The following is a 19,802-nucleotide window of genomic DNA, read 5'->3' on the forward strand; positions in this document are numbered from 1 at the left end:
CAGATACCTTAAACGTCTTTGAATTTTATTGCTCTGTTGAATTAAGTACGCTCAGTTTTTTTTGCTTCTTTGAGTTCTAACATAATAAATGTTTCCGGGTGCCTTTTTTCAGCAACTATCAAACTGTAGAAAATTGGATCTCAGCGGCCACTTGCAAACTTTGGAAATATATTTCATCGGAGACACGTTTTGAATGACACGAAAATGTCTAGATTCAGAATGCAAAAGCAACATTTGAAAAGGGCCAATTCTGTTGGATTTGTTGTGTCTTGAATTTGATCTATCTCTCCTCTTTTCCGTTCTTTTTCCTAACGTTATCAGCCGAAAATCATATCTCGGCCCGCAACACGCATTGCTCCATGCTCTTGAGTTCCCAATGGACGAAACATATTAGAAGACAAGGAGAAAAATCACCAAAGTCCAAGAATAAACCTCTATCGAAATATTTCCAGTACAATTTCGACGAAAAATAGGTCTTTTTCGTGAAAACCAACGTTATACGCCGAAAATTATAAACAATTCATAGAAATTTAAACTAAAATCTTATAGTCATCTGAACATAAATAAGGATCTTTTGAGAAAAAAGACGTGATATCAAACCATAAACAAACCATAAACGGAAAGTGATGGGCCGGACAAGTATTTTTAACACATATTTAAACATAATTTGTATCGATTCAATCGACGTCGAATTTTGTGAATAATACCAGAGGATCCTGAAAGTCTGAGAAGAATCGATTTTCTTATAAGTCTCTGCCACCATAGAGTAAGAAATGGCTAGCTTGCATGTGATTCTTTTGGATTTGAAAGCTTCTTAGAACAATTCAATAATGTCAAAATTTGGAGTTACTAATAAAATACTTGTCCACCGATTGATATCATAAATTTTAGTACTTCACGTAATTCAAATGGTAACTTTTTTCAATTCATTAGAAAATACTTGGCCTCGAATTGATATAATAAATTTTAATGTTGCATGTAAATTAGATGGAATTTTTTTCAATTGATTTAGCTGTTCGAATCAAATAAGAAGAATGAGGCATCGGTTTCCAAAATAATTTCAAGGGCGATTTTTCGGTTTATTATTTTTTACTTGTTATTTGATTCTTTTGACACTTTAAAAAATAGATGCAGATTAGTTTTTTTTTTAATATAACGTTTTTTCAAGATTTGTAATTTTTTTTCGAATTGTTCTGTATTTTTTTTTATGAAATAATTTTTTTTACAATTAAAAAAAAATTTTGTTTAAAGTTTTTTTTATGGGTGGAATTATCAGCAAACGAGGGACCATCAATGTACTTGTCCCAAGCTTTTTTTCCCCTAGGGTTTTATTTTCTCCCTAATTTTTCACCATCGAATTTTATTTCCGGAATAATTTCTAATCATGAGTAGATCCATGATAGAATGGACGAACTCGGAATAGATTGTACTGGATGTAGGATCCAGATTGAGTGAGTGTGATAGTGTGCGTCGATTCGTGACTTTTTCTCTTCGTTGTCGTTTCGTATCGCGATTTCCCGAAATACATTCTCATCGTATGAATTTGATAATAAGGTCGCTTCCCGAATATTGTAAAAGTAACGTGAAATTAAAGATTGTGTAAAACATCGGAATATTTGGTGTCTTAGTGAATTATTCTCGGAGTTACCCCGCCCTTCCCGCTGAATCAAGCCGGTCAGCTGTTCAACTTTTTTTAAGTCGAGTCGCTTAGCAATTGGCGCCCAAGGAATTAAATTCAAATAAAAATCGACAATAGAAGAAGTTGAATTTTGTGGCGTTGGAAAAATCGGTCACAATATATATTGTATATACGAGGTTATATATTGTAACGAAACGCTCTTGCCGACCTGGCCTGAACGCCGCCACGCGTCGGTTCGAGCAACCTTAATAATAAGGAGCAGGTATGAAGAAAACGCGGACACTGTGAATTTTGGTAAAATATAAAAATAATCAATTTTATTCAATTATTAGACCGAATTTTGACAAAAATAAAAGAAATTTTGCGCCTTGGCTTGCTAATTCGAAAACAATTTTGTGTTTTTTGTTTTTAAACTGTCTTGCTTTGTTTAATCGGATCTGGCGAGAAAAAGACCCGAAAGACCCGAAAACGTTGCAAATTCTCTGTCTGAGATAATTTTTTAATTTCTCAATTTTCGGAATTTGATTGTACAAAAATAATAATTAGAAATAAAACAATTTTAAATTAAATGGTCGCGTTCGTTCTAAACTCTCGATAAAAAAGCTCTCGATTAGATGCTTCGTGCTATAATTCGTTTGACGCGGTTTTTCCGATGTCCTGTTACGCTCGCTTTTGAAATCAAATAAGAGTATTTCTTACTGTTACAATTTTGAATTTCTTTTTTGGATATAAATTCTAGTGTTATCTATCGCCTCTTGGATGATTATTTTATTAAATGGATCTAGATCTCCCTACCTGGACCACCTCGGACAATGTTTTTCAAACGAGAATTTAATTTTTGATAATAGGATAATTTTTTAATCCTTCTCAACAATAAGAAAGAAATAAAGTGTGAAAAGGTAGGAAGTAGACCGCGGGCTATGGAATCGAAACGTCGCCGAATCTTTCCGAGAGTCCGAGCATCTACAGGGTAGAGGTAACTTCCCGTCCACGTGTTATGGGATCGAGACGTCACCGAATCGATCCGAGAACTCCGTGCAACGGAAAGCCGGAAAATTTTTTAGAGGTTGGGTGCGGACCCTGGATTATGGGATCGAGACGTCGCCGAGTCGCTCCGAGAATCCAGGCATCCAAGGAAAATAGGCAATTCACCGTCCACGGGCTATGGGATCGAGACGTCGCCGAGTCGATCCGAGAGTCCGCGCTACGGGAACCCCAGAGATTTTGAGGATAGGTTGATTATTATTGAGGTTGTTGGTGTACTAAGAGAGGTCCGAGTCGATTCTTTAGCCAGGGAGAACTGTCTGCCGAGTGAGTCGCGCAGCGCTTCTTATACCCGTGTCCCCACCATAAAATTCTCGAGCGCCGAGAATCTCAGCTTTCGATCGGTTCTGCGCATCTTTCTGTAACGCCTACTCTGATTGGCCCGTTGCCATGATTCACGCTCGCCCGTTGGTCGAGCGGGCTAACATACGATGCGCGGACTACCGCTTTTTATGATTTTCAGCTTTGTATGGTTTTTAATAACAAAAACTTCAATTGGATCAATTATTACTGAATTTCTTCTTCAATTTGGCATTTTTACTTCGTTTAATGCGATTTGATTAATTACAATCGCGAAAAGTCACGTACGCGGTCCTATAGCCCATCGACGCTCTCCCCGCGCATGCGTCGTAGTCGCTTTTGACATTTTTCATTGTGATCAGTTTTTATGTTATTAATTTGACTTATGATCATTTTTCTTAAACTCGTGTTATTTTTCTGAGAATTTTGATCGTAATTACGTGCTCGGGCGACTTGAAATAACAAAAATGTAAAAAGAATTAAATTCGATAAAATACAACGCGGCGAAGTTTAGAGCGGTGCCGGTTGCCCCACTCGGGCTCATGCCTACCGGCCTAAGATGGCCGGTGTTTCGTCACAATATACGAGTTCCTTTTGATAGCTGTTTGGTAATGAACCGGACGGGGTTTGACGTTACGAAGTGCTCGACAAATGTACCAAACGTTCGAATAGTTAGTAAATAATATAAGTAAGTTAAATCAGTTTATCAAAAATAGGTCTGGAAGTTGTGATGAAAAACGTTAGTCAACCTATAACTTCAAATTTTCTTTTCGCGATCAAAATATTATGGTTGATAATTATCAACCATAATATTTTTTATTATCAACTTTTATTAATTATAATTAATATAATTATAATTAATAAAAGTAGAACACACGGTACTGTTAGTATGATGTTAGAAAATTCAATTGAATAAATGTTTTCTAATTTATTTCTCGTGTCATCATTATTTTTAATCATTCCCATATTTTGCTTCCTAATCAGTTTGGCTCTGCCCTCTCCGATCCTTGTTTTCACTCTATTAGTTTGTAGCGGATTGATACATATTCGTTGCCTGATATGTGTCCTATGATTTTCTACTACTTCTTCATGCTGATTGAGGTAACATGATTCAAGAGGTTTCTAACCAAGATCTTCAATAGCACATTTTGTACATCAGATTTTTGAAAAAATTTCTGGTCTAAGTATAAGTGTAGTTATTCTTTATCCACTTGGTCTATTGAGTGATAAATTTGGAAAATTGTTCCAAAAAGTCTTTGGAGGCTTGTTTTGCTGATGATATGAAAAGTCGTATCTTCGGAATGCAGTAAGCAAACACAAATTTTGACAACAGAACTTATGAAATAACATGTATGTTGAGTATTCCCACTTTGCAGACCGCAAATGTGGAATTATTAGTGAAAAGATTCATTACAATAAGTCTACAGTTGCTCAGTTTTGGATGCGATCAAATATAATGCCTGCCAACATCCATGGAAACATACAGAATTTCTAAATGTAATGTGCGCTATATGTCATTTTAATTCATTACTATATTCATTACAAAAGTCTTCAGTTGCTCATTTATGGAAATTGCTGTCTTCAAAATTCATTGCGCAGATACATTGAATTGCAGCAGATATCTGGGAACTTAAGAATTTGTGTGCATAAATATGTGTGCTAAGTATCATCCCCCGTCTTTGATTATGGTAATATGTAATAGAACTTGGTTCAGCAAGTTTTAAATCCATCGACAAAAAAAACTTAGAAACCGATGCCTCATTCTTGTTATTTAATTCGAAAAGCTAAATCAATTGAAAAAACATCCATCTAATTTACGTGCAGCATTAAAATTTATCAAGAGACTCGGTAGAGTCTCGGGACAAGTACATTGACAGCCCTGTCGTCTGCTGGCCCGAGGCTCGCCGAGTATACTTTCTCTGAATAAAACGATTCGCGGTGGTGGGGGTAAAACTGGCATGTCATTTTCTAAAATTGCAGAGCTCAGAAGATTTTTTATAAATGAAAAATTGGTTTGAAGACTAATTTTCAAAATCCCTTTCGAATGAGCACGAAACGAACACGATCAGTAGCGTGAATGCTGAGAAAAAACTTTACACAGGCTCAAGATTATGCAAAAGTTACAAACACATTTATGGATTTGCCGTGTCTGTACAGAACACCATCAAAGGCCGCTTGATGCCAGCTATAACCCATTTCTATGGAAGCTCGAGTCCCGGGATCTCGGCTGCAGAAATAATGAGTTGTGATTGGTCAGGATACTCGCTGTACCGTTCCAGCGGAATAAAGTTTATGAATATATACCTATACAGGGTGTCCCATTTTAATCTTAAACCTGACTTTTCTCGGAAAATATTGGTCGGATCAAATATTGTGTGAAACAAAACTTTTAGGGGTTGAAGGGGGACGTATGATAAAAATTGGTTTGTGGATCCAAAATTCAAAATGGCGGCGTTAGAATGGCCGACATGTTTTTTTCAAATGGAAACATAACTTTTTTTCATCACCAAAAAATTTTTCAGCGCAAAACCAAAAACTTTTGTTGAAAAATTTTTTTGATTAAGTTCATATTTTTCAAGAAGAACATCATTTTCAACTATTTTAGAGGTATCCAGGATGTACCGCGAAGAGATCTTTAACGTACCAAGTGCAAGTGCGTTTGCGTGTAAGGAGCATATCAACGATTTTGTTGGGACTGAAATCAGCCATTGTTGCTAATTTTCAGAATTTTCCTCTAATTTAAGAACTTTTAAAAATTTCGAGAATCAAGAATTTTTCTCTGATTTCAGAACCTTTACAAATTTTCGATTTCGTATTTTGCTAATAGCTGCGAAGTGAGAAGATAAACGTTTCAATCGATTTTTCATCCGTGGGCGATCACAATGACTTTTAAAATAAAAAATTCTTCTCTGATTTAAAACTCTAAAGTAAGAGAACTACGCAAAGTCAGACTACGTCAGTACTACCAATGATGTTTTCTTTAATCTCTTACAAAGTGAACTTACCTTTAATCGTACGCGAGGCTTACGCTTAAAGATAAGTACACGCAAACGAGGCTTACGCTTAAAGATAAGTTCACGTAAGCGAGACTTACGCCTACTTTTGAGTTGTAAATCACAGAAGAATTTTTTATTTTAAAAGTCATTGTGATCGCCCACGGATGAAAAATTAATTGAAACGTTTATCTTCTGACTCCGCAGCCATTAGCAAGAGACGAAATCGAAAATTTGTAAAGGTTCTGAAATCAGAGAAAAATGTTTGATTCTCGAAATTTTTAAAAGTTCTTAAATTAGAGGAAAATTCTGAAAACTAGTAACAATGGCTGATTTCAGTCCCAACGAAATCGTTGATATGCTCCTTATTTTAGGGAGGTGTCGGGGCAATTACTTCCGAGCTGAAAATTTGTATCGACGTGAATATCCTGATCGTCGTCACCCATCACGGCAGACAATCCGAACCCTTGAGCAGCGAGCGAGGGCAGGTCGGATGATCCGCCACCGTCGACATTTCCCAAACGTCAATAATTTTGGTGGATTGCATGAAGCCCGAAACATGGCTATTTTAGCCATGATAGCAATTGATCCTCATTTGAGTGCTAAAGTGATCTCGGAACGACTGGGGTTTCCCAAATCGACAGTGCACCGTGTATTGAGAGGTGCAAAACTTCACCCGTACCGACTACAATTCCACCAAGACACTCCTAATCCAGATCCGTTGCGAAGGGTGGCGTTTTGACGGTGGGCGTTGAGACAAATCGAGCGATCCAGGGACTTTTTTCGATACGTTATGTTCAGTGATGAATCCACTTTCAACAACCGTGGTCAAGTGAACCGATGAAACTTTCGGTATTGGTCTGATCAGAATCCACATTGATTGAGACAGATCGATCACCAGCATCGATGGAGTTTGAACGTATGGTGTGGTATTGTGAAAGTAGTAGGTGGTGCACTATGGCGACCCCCACTCCTATCCCCACTCCTTTCCCCCACTAGGCCGAGCGGCCGGCGTTGTGGGCGAGAGGTTTGCGGGTGTGCGGAGGGGGTGTGAGCGTGTCGTCATAGTGCACCATCGTTTTTTCCGGTGTATATTTTTTTATTTTATATTTGTAAAAAATATAAAATAAAAAATCTCTCTTTCTCTATACATATTAATTTTATTTTTAAAATGGATAAAAAAAATTAAAAAGAAAAAATAAAAAATAAAAATAAAATAAAATAAAATAAAAAATATATATTGAAAAAACTCACCGGGGTGACGCGTCTCTCTCTCTCCCCGATCCAGGCTCCACGACGCTGTCTCGCGCACCATTGTTTTTCACGCGCGCGCACACACACACACACACACACACACACACACACGCGCGCGCGCGCACGCACGCACGCACGCACACGCACACGCACACAATCTATTCCTCGGCACCGGCCGGGGTGTCGACAGCGTCGACGAAGCCGTCGTCGTCGCCCACCTCGTCGTACCCGTGATAGCCGTCGGGTACCAGCAGCTCGTTCACGAGTACACCCCCGAGATCCCGGCCGTCCTCAGCAAACAGCAGGACGCTCAGGGGGTGCCGTGTAGGAGGGCTCATGACGATAGCCGTAAGAGGCCCCTCGCACAACGCCTCCACCTCGTGGATCGTATAATAGTATTCATCCAAGTAGGCGAGACCGTGGAGGGAGCACTCTATCATGAGCGCTGGTATCACCTCTAATGCTGGTGAGGGGTGGTAGAGGTAGCCTAGATCGTAAAAGGCACTCTCGCCGCGATCTACCAGATACACCTCAACATAATCACAGCTATCACGGTAAACAACCTCCCCACGGTACGCGATATACGAGCCCCGCGGCACCACCACACAACTCGCGCCCGGCGTCGCCTCCTCTCTTTGGACGGGCCGGCCCAATCTCCTGTCTATAAAATCGTTGTGCAGCAACGACACCACGTGCAAATAAAGCTGCTCTAGTGCGTCGGTACGCACGTAGAGCGACGCAACACTCAGCAGCCGTATCACCCGACACGTGAACGCCACGCCGAGAAACCCGTAATCCCGGTAACGAGGATACATTTTGAGGGAAAAACAAAAAAAGAAAAAACTTGTAGACGGACAGAATATAAGAGTGACCGGGACGAGATACTCGCGCGCGATTCTATTGAAGACTGATGGGCGAAGAAGGCTAAGACGTTTATGCAAATACGTGCTTATGATGAGCACATCATTGCAGGGGTAAAAGAAGGACAGGAGGGGCCGAAAAACAGCTGACACCTCGGCCCGATGCAGTCATCCTCGTATACGGGGCAAAGGATTCACACATGCCCTCTCGCTCACTCTCACGCTTAGATAAGGCCGCTCGCGAGGCGCGATGCCTCGCGAGAGCTTGAGGTATTCGCTGCTTCATCAAAACTGCACGTGGCTGCAATCTCGACGACGTACACCCTCTTACTCGCTCTCGTGCTAACATACGCGTCAACGTATACGCTCTCGCTCGCTCTCTCTTGAGATGCGGTACCTCGCGCTCACCGGGCACAGCCTCTAAGCAGGCGGGGGAGTACGTCATCGTAGCATTGACCTTAAGTCATAGCATCGCGCTGGTTCTTTAAGCAACAGCCAGCAACGATGGCATATACCGTCTCGCTCGCTCCAACGTCATGATACATCCTCTTTCTCTCTCGTGAGGCACAATACTCGAGCATTTGAGAGTCGTGGCAATGATAGCGCATGCTATCTCGCTCGCACCCGTGTCGTGATAAAGCCTCTCGCTCGCTCTCTCATGAGATGCGAGGCCCTGCGCTCTCGCGACGCCGTCGTGCAGCGTCATCAGAATTGCACGTGCACCGGCCGAGCGCTCCAGAGCTGTAACGAGGATAGAGCACAGCCTCTCGCCCACACCTGGAGACATGATACATTTTCTCGCTCACTCTCTCTCTCTCTTGTGAAGCGCACGAGCGCGAGAGCAGCAGCAACAGCATATGCCCTCTCGCTCACACTCGCGACACCGTGCATTCTCTCACGCGCTCTTTCGCTAGATGTAGAGGTACAGTGCTTCAGAGTTGTAGCAGTGATACCATATACCGTCTCGCTCGCTCTCATCACACCGATCCTTTAGCGAGCAATCCTCTCTCTCGCTCTCCCGTGAGACGCGATGCTTTATACAGAGCTGTCAAAATTACGCATACGGCTGCAGCCTCTTGATGCCTCTAAACAAACCCCATCGATATATATTCTTTATTATATGATATTTTTGCGGATTCAACCGATTCACTTATGAAGGGCGTATCTCCGAGGGCTAAAGACACAGCTCGGTCTTCGGGAGAAGATGCTATACAGGAGATGGAGCAATATGCTCGGAAATATGCTTGCACAGGCATAAACAAAGCTGTCTCACTCGTGCGCGTGCTTTTTCACGCAAACACCGGGGACCATGCAGAGTACTGTAAAACTTCAGCGACTGCTCCTTTGCTGTCTTGAAAAAAATATCGCTAGCATTTTAATTATGATTCATGAGATATGTCAGTAGCGATTCAACCGTCATATAGAGCGGTATTTAACGATTACCCCTTACAATGTCAGATGAATCAGTGCGTTCTTGTATTTTGAGTCTTTTACGTCTAACAAAACCGCATAGCGCTCAGCTGAGACGTCGGTGTAATGATCTATGGTGTTACGAGCTGCTGCGTTTATCGGGTGATCGACTCGTGAACAGACTTAAATACGTGATCTGGTGGGCCCCTTTACGCGCTCTAGTGGTGGCCTATAACAGAGGCATATTAAGTGGTCAACGAGTGCTGGGTGTTGTGTATGAGGAGCTACAGCGCCGCGGTGTTTTAGAAGCTCCCCGCGTAAGAGGCCTTGTCGATGAAATCAGATGTAAGTACCATTATCTCGATAAATCACTGTTGTTGGCGGTTAGCAATACAGCAGTTATTTTTACCATAGGCTATCGGCAATTTTACGATGCGGGGAGTGACGAAGAAGCGGCTCTCGCTGAGGCGACGAGAGCTGTGGAGGAAACGGATCTAGAGCGTCAAACCGCCCTCTACCGTGCGTATTCAACTCTGTTTTGAGGTTATTATCCTCGATTTTCGTTTTTAGACATAAAAACTACTGGGCGGTATTTTTTCAGAACCGCTGCATGAGGAGGGGGTAGGGGAAGAACCTAGAGCGAGCACCTCGGCAGCCCCGGCCGAGCCGATACCGCAGCATTTTACTATAGGATATCGGCAGTTTTACGATGCGGTGAGTGACGAAGAAAAAGAGGCTCTCGCTGAGGCGACGAGAGCTGTGGAGGAAGCGGATCTAGAGCATCAAACCGCCCTCTACCGTGCGTATTCAACTCTATTTTGGCATTATTATCCGCGGTTTTCGTTTTTAGATATAAAAACTACTGGAGCGGTATTTTTTCAGAACCGCAGCATGAGGAGAGGGCTGAGGAAGAGCCTAGAGCGAGCACCTCGGCAGCTTCGGCCGAGCCGATACCGCTGCAGCCCGAGTCTGATGACGACGAGGCGTCGACTATTCTCAACCCCTCCTTGATGTTTAGCGATCGGTCTGATATACTGGGTAAGCATAGTCGTGCAATGATAATAAAATAAAAATAAACCGCGTTAATAAACAGAAATTATGAAATAACCCGAACAGCTGTGTACCGGCAAGCCAGAGCAAACGATGACGACGGGGCGATAGCGGGTCCATCGTATCACCACCATCGTCAGCAGGAAGATGACCTCGTACAGCCCGAGAATCAGCTGGGGGTGTATCCGATGGATGCTCGACAGGAGGAGGAGGAGGGGGAGGAGGTGGAGGAGGAGGAGCGTCTAAACGAGGAGCGATTAGAAGCTAGACGCTTCGGCCTATGGTTTCAAGAGCTGATGGAGTGTGATTCAGGTAAAGAAATAATAACGTCTTCTCTCTCTTTCTCCCTCACTCGCGCGCTTTCTCTCTCTTTATCTCTAGCCCTTGCGGTATATACTGGATATGTTTAAAAAGCCTTTATTATATTTACCACAGGGTACTCGTCAGCTGACTCGTCAGCTATCTCGTTATAGGCGTACCGCGATTAGTACGAGGTACACTAAAGTTACAATATGCCTTTTTATCGGCGATCTCTACTCTATAACTCACGCCTTTGTTTGATTACAGATATACAAACGGGCGGGGGAAGAACGCGCAATACACAGGGGAACGAGGCTTTCGGGGATGTGCAACCCCCGGGAGGGCGGATCATCATCACGCACGATACAGCCCGTTATTTCAAACGTTTTCAACTACGTGGTCGGGAGATAACATTGCGTATCCGCCAACCTCACGCTGGCGCAAACGTGACAACATGGCTTGAAGGAGCATTCCGTGATCTTCTGACGCATCTCACGAGTCACTGTGAGGGTGGTGACTACGCGGGGATCTCGTTCTCCGCGAGCTGCTTAGCGCACGGCCCCGTCTGGCTTTCATTCCGTCCTGTCCGCGCCTATACATTTGTAGATATCTGGCAATTAATAACAAACATAGCTCAAAGTGCAGCGTCTCTGGATATTGATGATTCTTTCCATATAAAAGTATGTATCGTTAAAGGTTTGGAGGGTAGGGGGCGAAAAGGTTTGACACACGAGGGCGTTGCTAAAAAATCAATTTTAACGATTCGAAATACCGACAATCTGTGTCTACCGCGCTCGTTAGTAACAGCACGCGCGTACGCGGAAAGGGGTGAGATACGCTCGGGGGCTCTGCATTCTGACAGATTAACGGGTCGCTTCAAAAAGAGGCGGCGCTTGAGCTCACGAGAAGCGCAAATGTTGTTATACAGCCCGCTGGCTGTGGTATGCGCGAAATTGCTATATACCAGAATTATTTGGCTCGTGAGGGGTTAGCTATCGTGGTTTTCGAGTTTTTGACTTTGGGGCGACGCGAAAGACCGGTGTTTGACGGTACACAGACGGTTATGGATACAGTAGGCTCAGTCCGGCACACGTTATACATTCTGTATTATGAGCGGTCGCATCATTTCCAGCCTATCTTGAATCTGCGTGGTGCTGTAGGCAGCTTAAACTTCTGCGCAATCTGTAACGCCCGTTCTCGTCGGGATCATAGATGTTTAAAAAAGAAATGCCCTCGCTGCCTTCAAGCACCGCCCTGCGCTCTGGGCGCAGCTGCCGCGATCAGATGCGAGACATGTAACCGCGATTTTTTTGGGGAACAATGTTTAGAAAATCACAGGGCTATTACCATCCGACGTAAACACAGGGTAAACACTGTTTGCGAGTTTCTTCAGCGGTGCCGTAACTGCTTTCGCGCGATAAGACCTTTAGAGAAAAAGACGCATGTGTGCGGGGAGGGTTTCTGTAAAACGTGTAAATCGCAGCAGCCCTATAATCACCTGTGCTATATGAGGCCTATTCGCGTCAATGAGAGGCCAAAAGAGAACATATTCATATTCTATGCTTTTGAAACGCAGCAGTGTACCCCTGTAAAAGGTGATCCTACAACGCGCGTTCACGAACCGAATCTTTGCGTAGCTCAACGTGTCTGCACCAAGTGCTGCGATAATGCTTCTATAGACGAGCCGTGCGAGCATTGCGGGGATCACGAGTTTATATTTAGGACGAACCCTGTGTGTCAACTTGTGGAGTTAGCCATACAGAGTATGCCGGGCTTCTCTCACATATTTTTAATAGCCCATAACGCCGGTGGTTTCGACGCCCAGTTTATCCTGCGCTACTTCATCGAGGAGAAAAAAACGCAGCTCCCGTCTTTAATAATGAACGGCACTAAAATCATCACAATGCGCGTTGGCAAACTCGTGTTTCTCGACAGCTTGAACTACTTTCACATGCCTCTGAGTGCACTGCCTAAATCTTTCGGTCTAAAAACTGCTCTCGCCAAAGGATCTTTTCCGCATCTGTTCAATAGACCCGAGAATCAAAATTATATTGGGCCGATGCCGCCCGCAGCCGATTACTCTCCCGACACTATGCGCCCGGAGGAACGCGAGCGTTTTTTTGCATGGTATAACGAGTTAAAGAATGCCTCTTATGTATTTAACTTTTCAAACGAGCTCATAACCTATTGTAAAAATGACGTTACGATATTGAGACAGGCCTGTGTGGTTTTCCGGAAAATGTTCAAGGACAGCGGACGCGTTTGCCCGTTTAGCGAAAACACAACAATCGCGTCCGCCTGCTTTCAAATCTTTCGAAAAAATTTTTTAAAACCTAACACGATCGGTATTATACCTACGGGTGGTTACAGATGGGCTCACAATCAGTCAAAAAAAGCGATCTCTTGGCTCGTGTGGATGGAGCATTCTTTAAATCATCGTATCATTCATGCAGGACGCTCGCGCGAGTTTAAATTGCCTCAAAATTTATTAGTAGACCGTTACTACGAAACACCTGATTCAGCCCACGTGTTACAGTTTCACGGTTTCTATTGGCACGGGTGTTTGAGCTGTTTCACTGTAAACAGAGACCGTGTACAAAGCGACGGTGATACACTGAACGAGCGTCTCGAGAGAACAAACGCTATATCGCAGAGAATCCGCTCAAGCGGCTACACGTTAACCGAGATTTGGGAGTGCGCGTATGACCGGATGATAAAAACAGATTTAGAGATGAGCGCTTTTGTGAGTGATCACCCTCTGGTTCGAGCGGAGCCTCTCAATCCGCGCGATGCTTTTTTCGGTGGTCGCACGGAAAACATGGTCACTCTGTACGACGTGAAAGACGGGGAGCAGATACGATATGTTGACGTTTGCTCTTTGTACCCATACATCTGCAAGTACGGCAAATATCCGGTGGGCCATCCAACGGTATACGTCGGCGACGAGTGCAGGGCGCTGACAGGTCCCGAAAATAATATCAGTCTTTCCCGCGTCGAGGGCCTTGTTAAATGTACAGTGCTTCCACCGCAAAATCTTTATCATCCGGTGCTGCCGGTGTGAATGCATCAGCGCCTGTTATTCGGGTTATGTCGTAGCTGCTGCGAAACAATGAACCAGGTCCTCATGAAGACCCCGCGGAGCGTGTATTTAGCGGTACTTGGGTAGTGGATGAATTGCGAAAAGCTATTGCGTGCGCGTATAAAATATTAACCGTGAGCGAGATTTGGCAGTATAAGATAACGCAGTACAACCGCGATACACAGGAGGGGGGCCTTTTCACCGGGTACATAAACACTTTTCTTAAAATCAAACAAGAGGCTAGCGGTTGGCCCGAGGGTTATACAGATGACGAGGCTGCCCAAGAGCGTTATATAATTGCTTTTAAGACAGCCGAAGGGGTTCAGCTGGAGCGGGGTGCGGTAGCGAAAAACCCGGGGCTGCGCTCGGTAGCCAAACTTTGTCTAAACTCCTTTTGGGGTAAATTTGGACAACGCGAAAATTTACCACAAACAGAAATAGTGTCGACACGCGAAAAACTTATGGAGTTGCTAAATAGCCCCGAGCACGAGATCACTGGTATGCTACCTGTTAACAACCAGGTGCTGTATGTTAATTATACGAAAACCGATGATGCTGTAATACCGTCTAATATAGCAAATACTGTCATAGCTGCATACACCACAGCCCAAGCCCGTTTAAAACTTTACACCTATCTCGAACCGCTGGGTAAGCGTGCTCTGTACTGCGACACCGATTCCGTTATTTATGTCACGAGAAAAGAGCCTGGAGAGTATGAACCGCCAACGGGTCAATTGCTAGGGGATTTAACCGACGAGCTAAGCTCTTACGGCGAGGGCAGTTACATTAAGTCTTTCATCTCAGGCGGCCCTAAATTTTATTCTTTCATAGTTAATACGCCGAGCGGCGCGGAAAGCGAGGTTTGCAAGGTTAAAGGCATAACGCTGAATTACGCAAACAGCTCGCTGATAAATTACGAATCAATACGGTCATTTATAATAGGTGAGAGAGAAAATCCTGTTGTACTACAGTTTGATTCAATACGTCGTACACCGTTCCACCAGGTTGTCACACGACCCGAAAAGAAATCGTGCATGCCTCTGAGCGTCAAGCGAAGACGTGATGGCGAATACGGCTCGCTCCCTTACGGCTACAAATAACCGTTTATAAAAACTCTCGCTTTAAACATTGTTAAGCAGCGTTGTAAAATATCTATGTTATTACTGTAAAATATATATACTGTTACCGGAAAATAAAAGCTCTATACATGTTTCAACTGCTCGAATTCATTATATTATACTGCCCCGCAGGAAACGTGGTCATTCGCGCAGATGGATGTACGGTGGAAGCATCCCTGGACCTCAATGATCTGTGGTCCCACAGGCTGCGGTAAAACGTACTTTGTAAAAAAGTTTTTAAAGTTTATTTCACGGATGAACAGTGAGCCGTTTGAGAGAGTCATTTTCTATTACTCCGAGTAGCAGTCAGCGTACACGGAGTATGGTGAATCAATAGAGTTCCACGAGGGTCTACCTCAGAGTGCTGATTATGCTAACGACCCTCGCGCAAAACTTCTCATAATCGATGATTTGATGCGCGAGGCGTCTAACAACAATGTTGTGGATCTTTTCACCAAAGGCAGTCATCATAAAAATCTGAGCGTTATTTTTATTACGCAGAACTTATTCCATCAAGGACACGGCCAGCGAGATATCTCGCTGAATGCCAACTATATAGTGATTTTCAAAAATCCCCGTGATCGTGCTCAAATTCAGTATCTCGCGCGACAGGTGTATCCTGAAAACCCTCGTTTCCTACAGGAGGCGTACCACGACGCAACAGCCAAGCCACACTGTTATTTGCTACTCGACCTGAAACAATCGACGCCTGACAACTGTAGATTCCGTACCTGTATTTTTCCCGACGACCCCCATCATTTTGTCTACGTACCGCGGAAAAAGTTTAAAAGCGGATGCAATGCTGGTGAATTACCAGTTCAGCGCATGTAATGGCGCCCAAAGGGCTATCGTACTGTGATAAATGCATGATCGTTTTGAGCGCACTTCAGCGAGCTAACAAGATAACGCAAGGACCCAACACCTGTGGAAACACCTCCCACCCTTATTATTGTATGCGTGTGGTATATTCTTAAAGGCACCGCTACCCCCCATCCCTATAGGTCGAAAAAATCGGCTAAAAGGGGCGATACGTCGAGAGGTTAGACAATTTGACACGCGTAATGGAGCGAAACGGTGCACCGCTCTGTAAAAAGCACGTGACGATACTACGGGCTCTTCAGTATCTCAATAAAGAGCAGCGCGAGGCTGTCCTGCGTAAAGCGGACCCAAGCATCGTCCGCTGTATCTGCGAGTGTGCCTTGAACGTTCTTTGCGGTAACGTTCCTTTGAAGGCTGATCAGCGAAAAAAGCTACGACGACACGCTCCCGCTCTCCGTCGTTTAGCCGCGAAAAAAGGCTGCTGGAAAAGTAAAAAACGTTTTGTTATCCAGAGCGGCGGGTTTCTACCGCTCTTACTAGCACCGATACTAGGCACTGTTCTATCGAGCCTGATTGGCGGACGGGGATGATGGAGCACGCGAGAAAAATGGTTCTTATCCCTGAGGAGCATGTGGCACAGCTGGGCATGCAAAACCAGAGACAGCCAACGGCCGGCTGGAACGCCTCGGCACAACCGCCACAATCTACTGATACCGTATTATCCAGACTGGACGCGGAGATGAATGAAATTTTGAACTCTAATACCTACAAGAATGAGAGGGAAAAATGGACAGCGTACCTGGTTGTGCTACAGCGTTATCTCCATTTTTCTGATGACGAGAGAGCTCGACAACACAGCGATCTTATGAAGAACGACCATGCAACGACGCCTAATTATGATAAAAGTGAAAAAGGAGAAACTCGTAACGGCATGAACGATTCCGTCATAATTGAAAGCATACCAGCCAAATACCGCACTAAAGCGAAGTTGCTGCTCCCCCGTTTACATGACGCACCACGCAGCAATTTTTCTTGGGATTCCGGAGGAGTCGTATCGATTGAGGGTAGCCCGATTCAGGGCTCGAATATTGTTGATCTTGTGAACGACGCCATGAGAGCTAGAAAAATATCTAAACCGGCGGGGCGTGGTGCTTTCGCTAAATTTCTGAGAGCAATACAGACACCGCGGGAGTTCATCGGCAATGACGCGTTGTGGCAGGAGACAAGGGCCAATTCAACGCTACGACCGTCGCAGCTCGAGGAGAGCAGCAACAGCAGTACAAACAGCGACAGTACAGGTGCGACGAGTCAGTCGCCGTTCTTCAGCGGCCGCGATAGCAAATCAGATAACACAGGGCAGAGCGGCAACGGTTATCCTAATAAATATCATAAGAAAAGACATGTAACCTGGGCTAACCTCAAATTATAAATATGAAAACGTTGGAAAAAGTGTATTTTAATCCATCCCATGAAGCATCGTTTTCAGGTGCTGCTAAACTGCTACGTCTGGCACGTCAGAAAAAAGTATCCAGAACGAAGACGCTGCAGTGGCTTGAGGGACAGGATGCTTACACGAAACACAAACCCGTGCGACAGCACTTTCCGCGACGTTTTTATAACGTACGGAACATTGATGATTTTTGGGAAGCTGATCTGGTAGATCTTCGCTCAATTAAAGATTATAACGACGGCTATGTTTATCTACTCGTTGTGATAGACACTCTCAGTAAATTCGCATGGGTTCAACCTCTACGCGACAAATCTACCGCATCTGTGGCTAAAGCGTTTAATCTCATCTTGTCTAAGAAAAATAGCAACGGTCGATCACCCGTTTATCTGCAGACGGATAGAGGTAAAGAATTCGTAGGTGCTGCGTTTCAGGATCTCCTAAAGAAAAAAGACATACAGTTTCGCATTGCGAGAAACCCCGATATCAAAGCGGCTATTGTCGAGAGATTCAATAGAACGCTGAAGGAGAGAATGTGGCGCTATTTCACGTATTCCCGGCAAAAACGCTACCTCGACGTTCTCCAGAGCATTGTTTCAGCATACAACAACTCTACGCATAGCGCTATAAAAATGAAGCCCGTCTCAGTGACGTTTGCTACAGCCGCTAAGGCTCGGAATAACCTGATACAGCGATACAAAAGACCAGAGCATTGTCTCCCTAAATATAAGGTGGGTGACATTGTGCGTATCAGTAGCGCGAAGGCGGCCTTTGCAAAAGGTTACGAAGGTGGCTGGAGTAGCGAGCTGTTCAAGATTCACCGTGTGTCGTCCGGCATTTGCCCTGCGGTATACTTCCTGCGCGATCTCCACGACGAGGATATTGATGGTATATTTTATGAGCCCGAGCTATCGAGAGTGCAAACAAAGCAGGTTAAACAGCGGGCGTTAAAATGAAAGACGAGTTTTACATGGTTTTGCCTAGTAATAGTAGTATGGATTATTATCCCGATAATGTAACAACACGGTATACCACACATCTACCGCAGCGTATGTCTCTTCACGGTAGTTGGGCTGTTTCATTAGCTGAGATCCATATACCCGCAACCATTTTACACGTGCCTACCGATGGCAAGCGAAACTTTCTGAATATGACAACGGAGCAGGCGGTTGGTATCTCAACGAAGTACGTACCTGTCGAGGGCGCGCGAAACCTCCTGAGTGTGACAACGAGGCAACCGGCTGGTACCCCGGTGAAGTACGTGCCTATCGAGCGCGAGTTGGCGACCGGTGTTTCAACGGCTTTTGCTTTTAAGGAAGATAACGCCTGTGTGCTACCCGGTGTATACCACAGCATAGGGACATTGCTCGAGGCTATTAACGAAATACCTTATGTCACGGGCCATTTGAAATTCAAGTACGCCCGCAACGGGTATGTGACGGTGAAGCGCGTCTGCGAATCCTGTAAGAACCTGGAGCATACCTTTTTTTTCTCCGACGTACTGAGCAAGGTTTTAGGGTTCACCGAAACAGGAGGCGTAGTAGTACCCCGTGGAGGATACACTGCTCAGAGGCCTGCCAATTTAGCCAACGGGACCCCCAACATGATGTACGTTTATACCGATATCTGCGAGCCCTATATTACCGGTGATGTTCGCACACCATTGCTACGTGTTGTGCCTGTTGCTATCGCCGATGCCCATAATTACGGATCTGTGAGGATAAAAAGCTTCTCGCCACCGCGTTATATTCCCTTACTACATACTAGTTTTCAAACAATAACCATTGATATAAGGGATGAGTTTGGCGAGCCGATACCATTCGAGCACGGGACGCTGACGGTGACGCTACAGTTCAAACATATAGACTGACCTGGGTGTATCTACAATGGATTACTATGACGAGTACTTCGAGATGCAAACGGGGCGTGGGGCTCGAACAGGTTATGGCGGTATCAGCCATGTGTATATCGGCTCACCAAACCAGCGAGGTCATGGTATTGGAAGTTTTTTAGGGGGTCTCTTTCGACGTATCATACCTCTCTTGAAACAGGGGGCTCGGACTGTTGGTAGAGAGGCGCTTTGCTCGGGGATTAACATGGCCTCTGATGTCGTTAACTCCGGTGTACAACCGAGAGAAGCGTTTCAAACGCGCCTGCGCGAATCAGGGCAAAACCTGAGGCGTAAAGCTGAGGAAAAAATTACATCGCTCATGAAGGGCTCCGGCTATAAAGGCAGCAAAATTAATAAACTGGTGCATTCTGCTGCGGGGAGCGTATCACGGCGCAACTCTGTGAAAAGAAATGCGGTGAAATCGCGAAAACGTTCAAGCGGCGGTGGTGCAAGAACGAAGTGTGTTAAGAAGAGGAAGAAGGGTGTGAGAGGTAGAAGATCACCGGCTAAACCACTCGTCACGAGACGTAACAAGAAACCAAGAACAGTGACGGATATTTTTGCTTAAACTGCGCTCTGAAAAATGGCGTTCCTACAC

At 44.5% G+C, this 19,802-nt stretch overlaps 2 protein-coding genes across 5 annotated transcripts in view; one reads left to right on the forward strand and one right to left on the reverse strand.

Moving 5' to 3' along the window:
• Nucleotides 1-19,802, reverse strand: part of grnd (grindelwald) — a 318,742-nt gene that overhangs the window by 207,605 nt on the left and 91,335 nt on the right. The window lies entirely within an intron of this gene.
• On the forward strand, nucleotides 10,775-15,145 carry LOC122419084 (uncharacterized). Of its 2 annotated transcripts, XM_043433352.1 has the most exons (3): nucleotides 10,775-10,862; nucleotides 10,986-11,044; nucleotides 11,118-15,145. In XM_043433352.1, the coding sequence occupies exon 3, from the start codon at nucleotides 11,794-11,796 to the stop codon at nucleotides 13,909-13,911; it is 2,118 nt and encodes a 705-aa protein (XP_043289287.1). In that variant the 5' UTR covers nucleotides 10,775-10,862; nucleotides 10,986-11,044; nucleotides 11,118-11,793; the 3' UTR covers nucleotides 13,912-15,145. The 2 variants fall into 2 exon arrangements, with proteins under 2 accessions (XP_043289287.1, XP_043289288.1); XM_043433353.1 differs by lacking the exon at nucleotides 10,986-11,044 and having other exon boundaries at nucleotides 10,786-10,862.

This window comes from Venturia canescens, chromosome 1, assembly GCF_019457755.1.
Source record: "Venturia canescens isolate UGA chromosome 1, ASM1945775v1, whole genome shotgun sequence".
Lineage (NCBI taxonomy): Eukaryota > Metazoa > Arthropoda > Insecta > Hymenoptera > Ichneumonidae > Venturia > Venturia canescens.

Bases quoted from the DNA above. Each gene is read 5' to 3' on its own strand.
- LOC122419084 (XM_043433352.1), top strand. From the start codon at position 11,794: ATGCGCGAAATTGCTATATACCAGAATTATTTGGCTCGTGAGGGGTTA.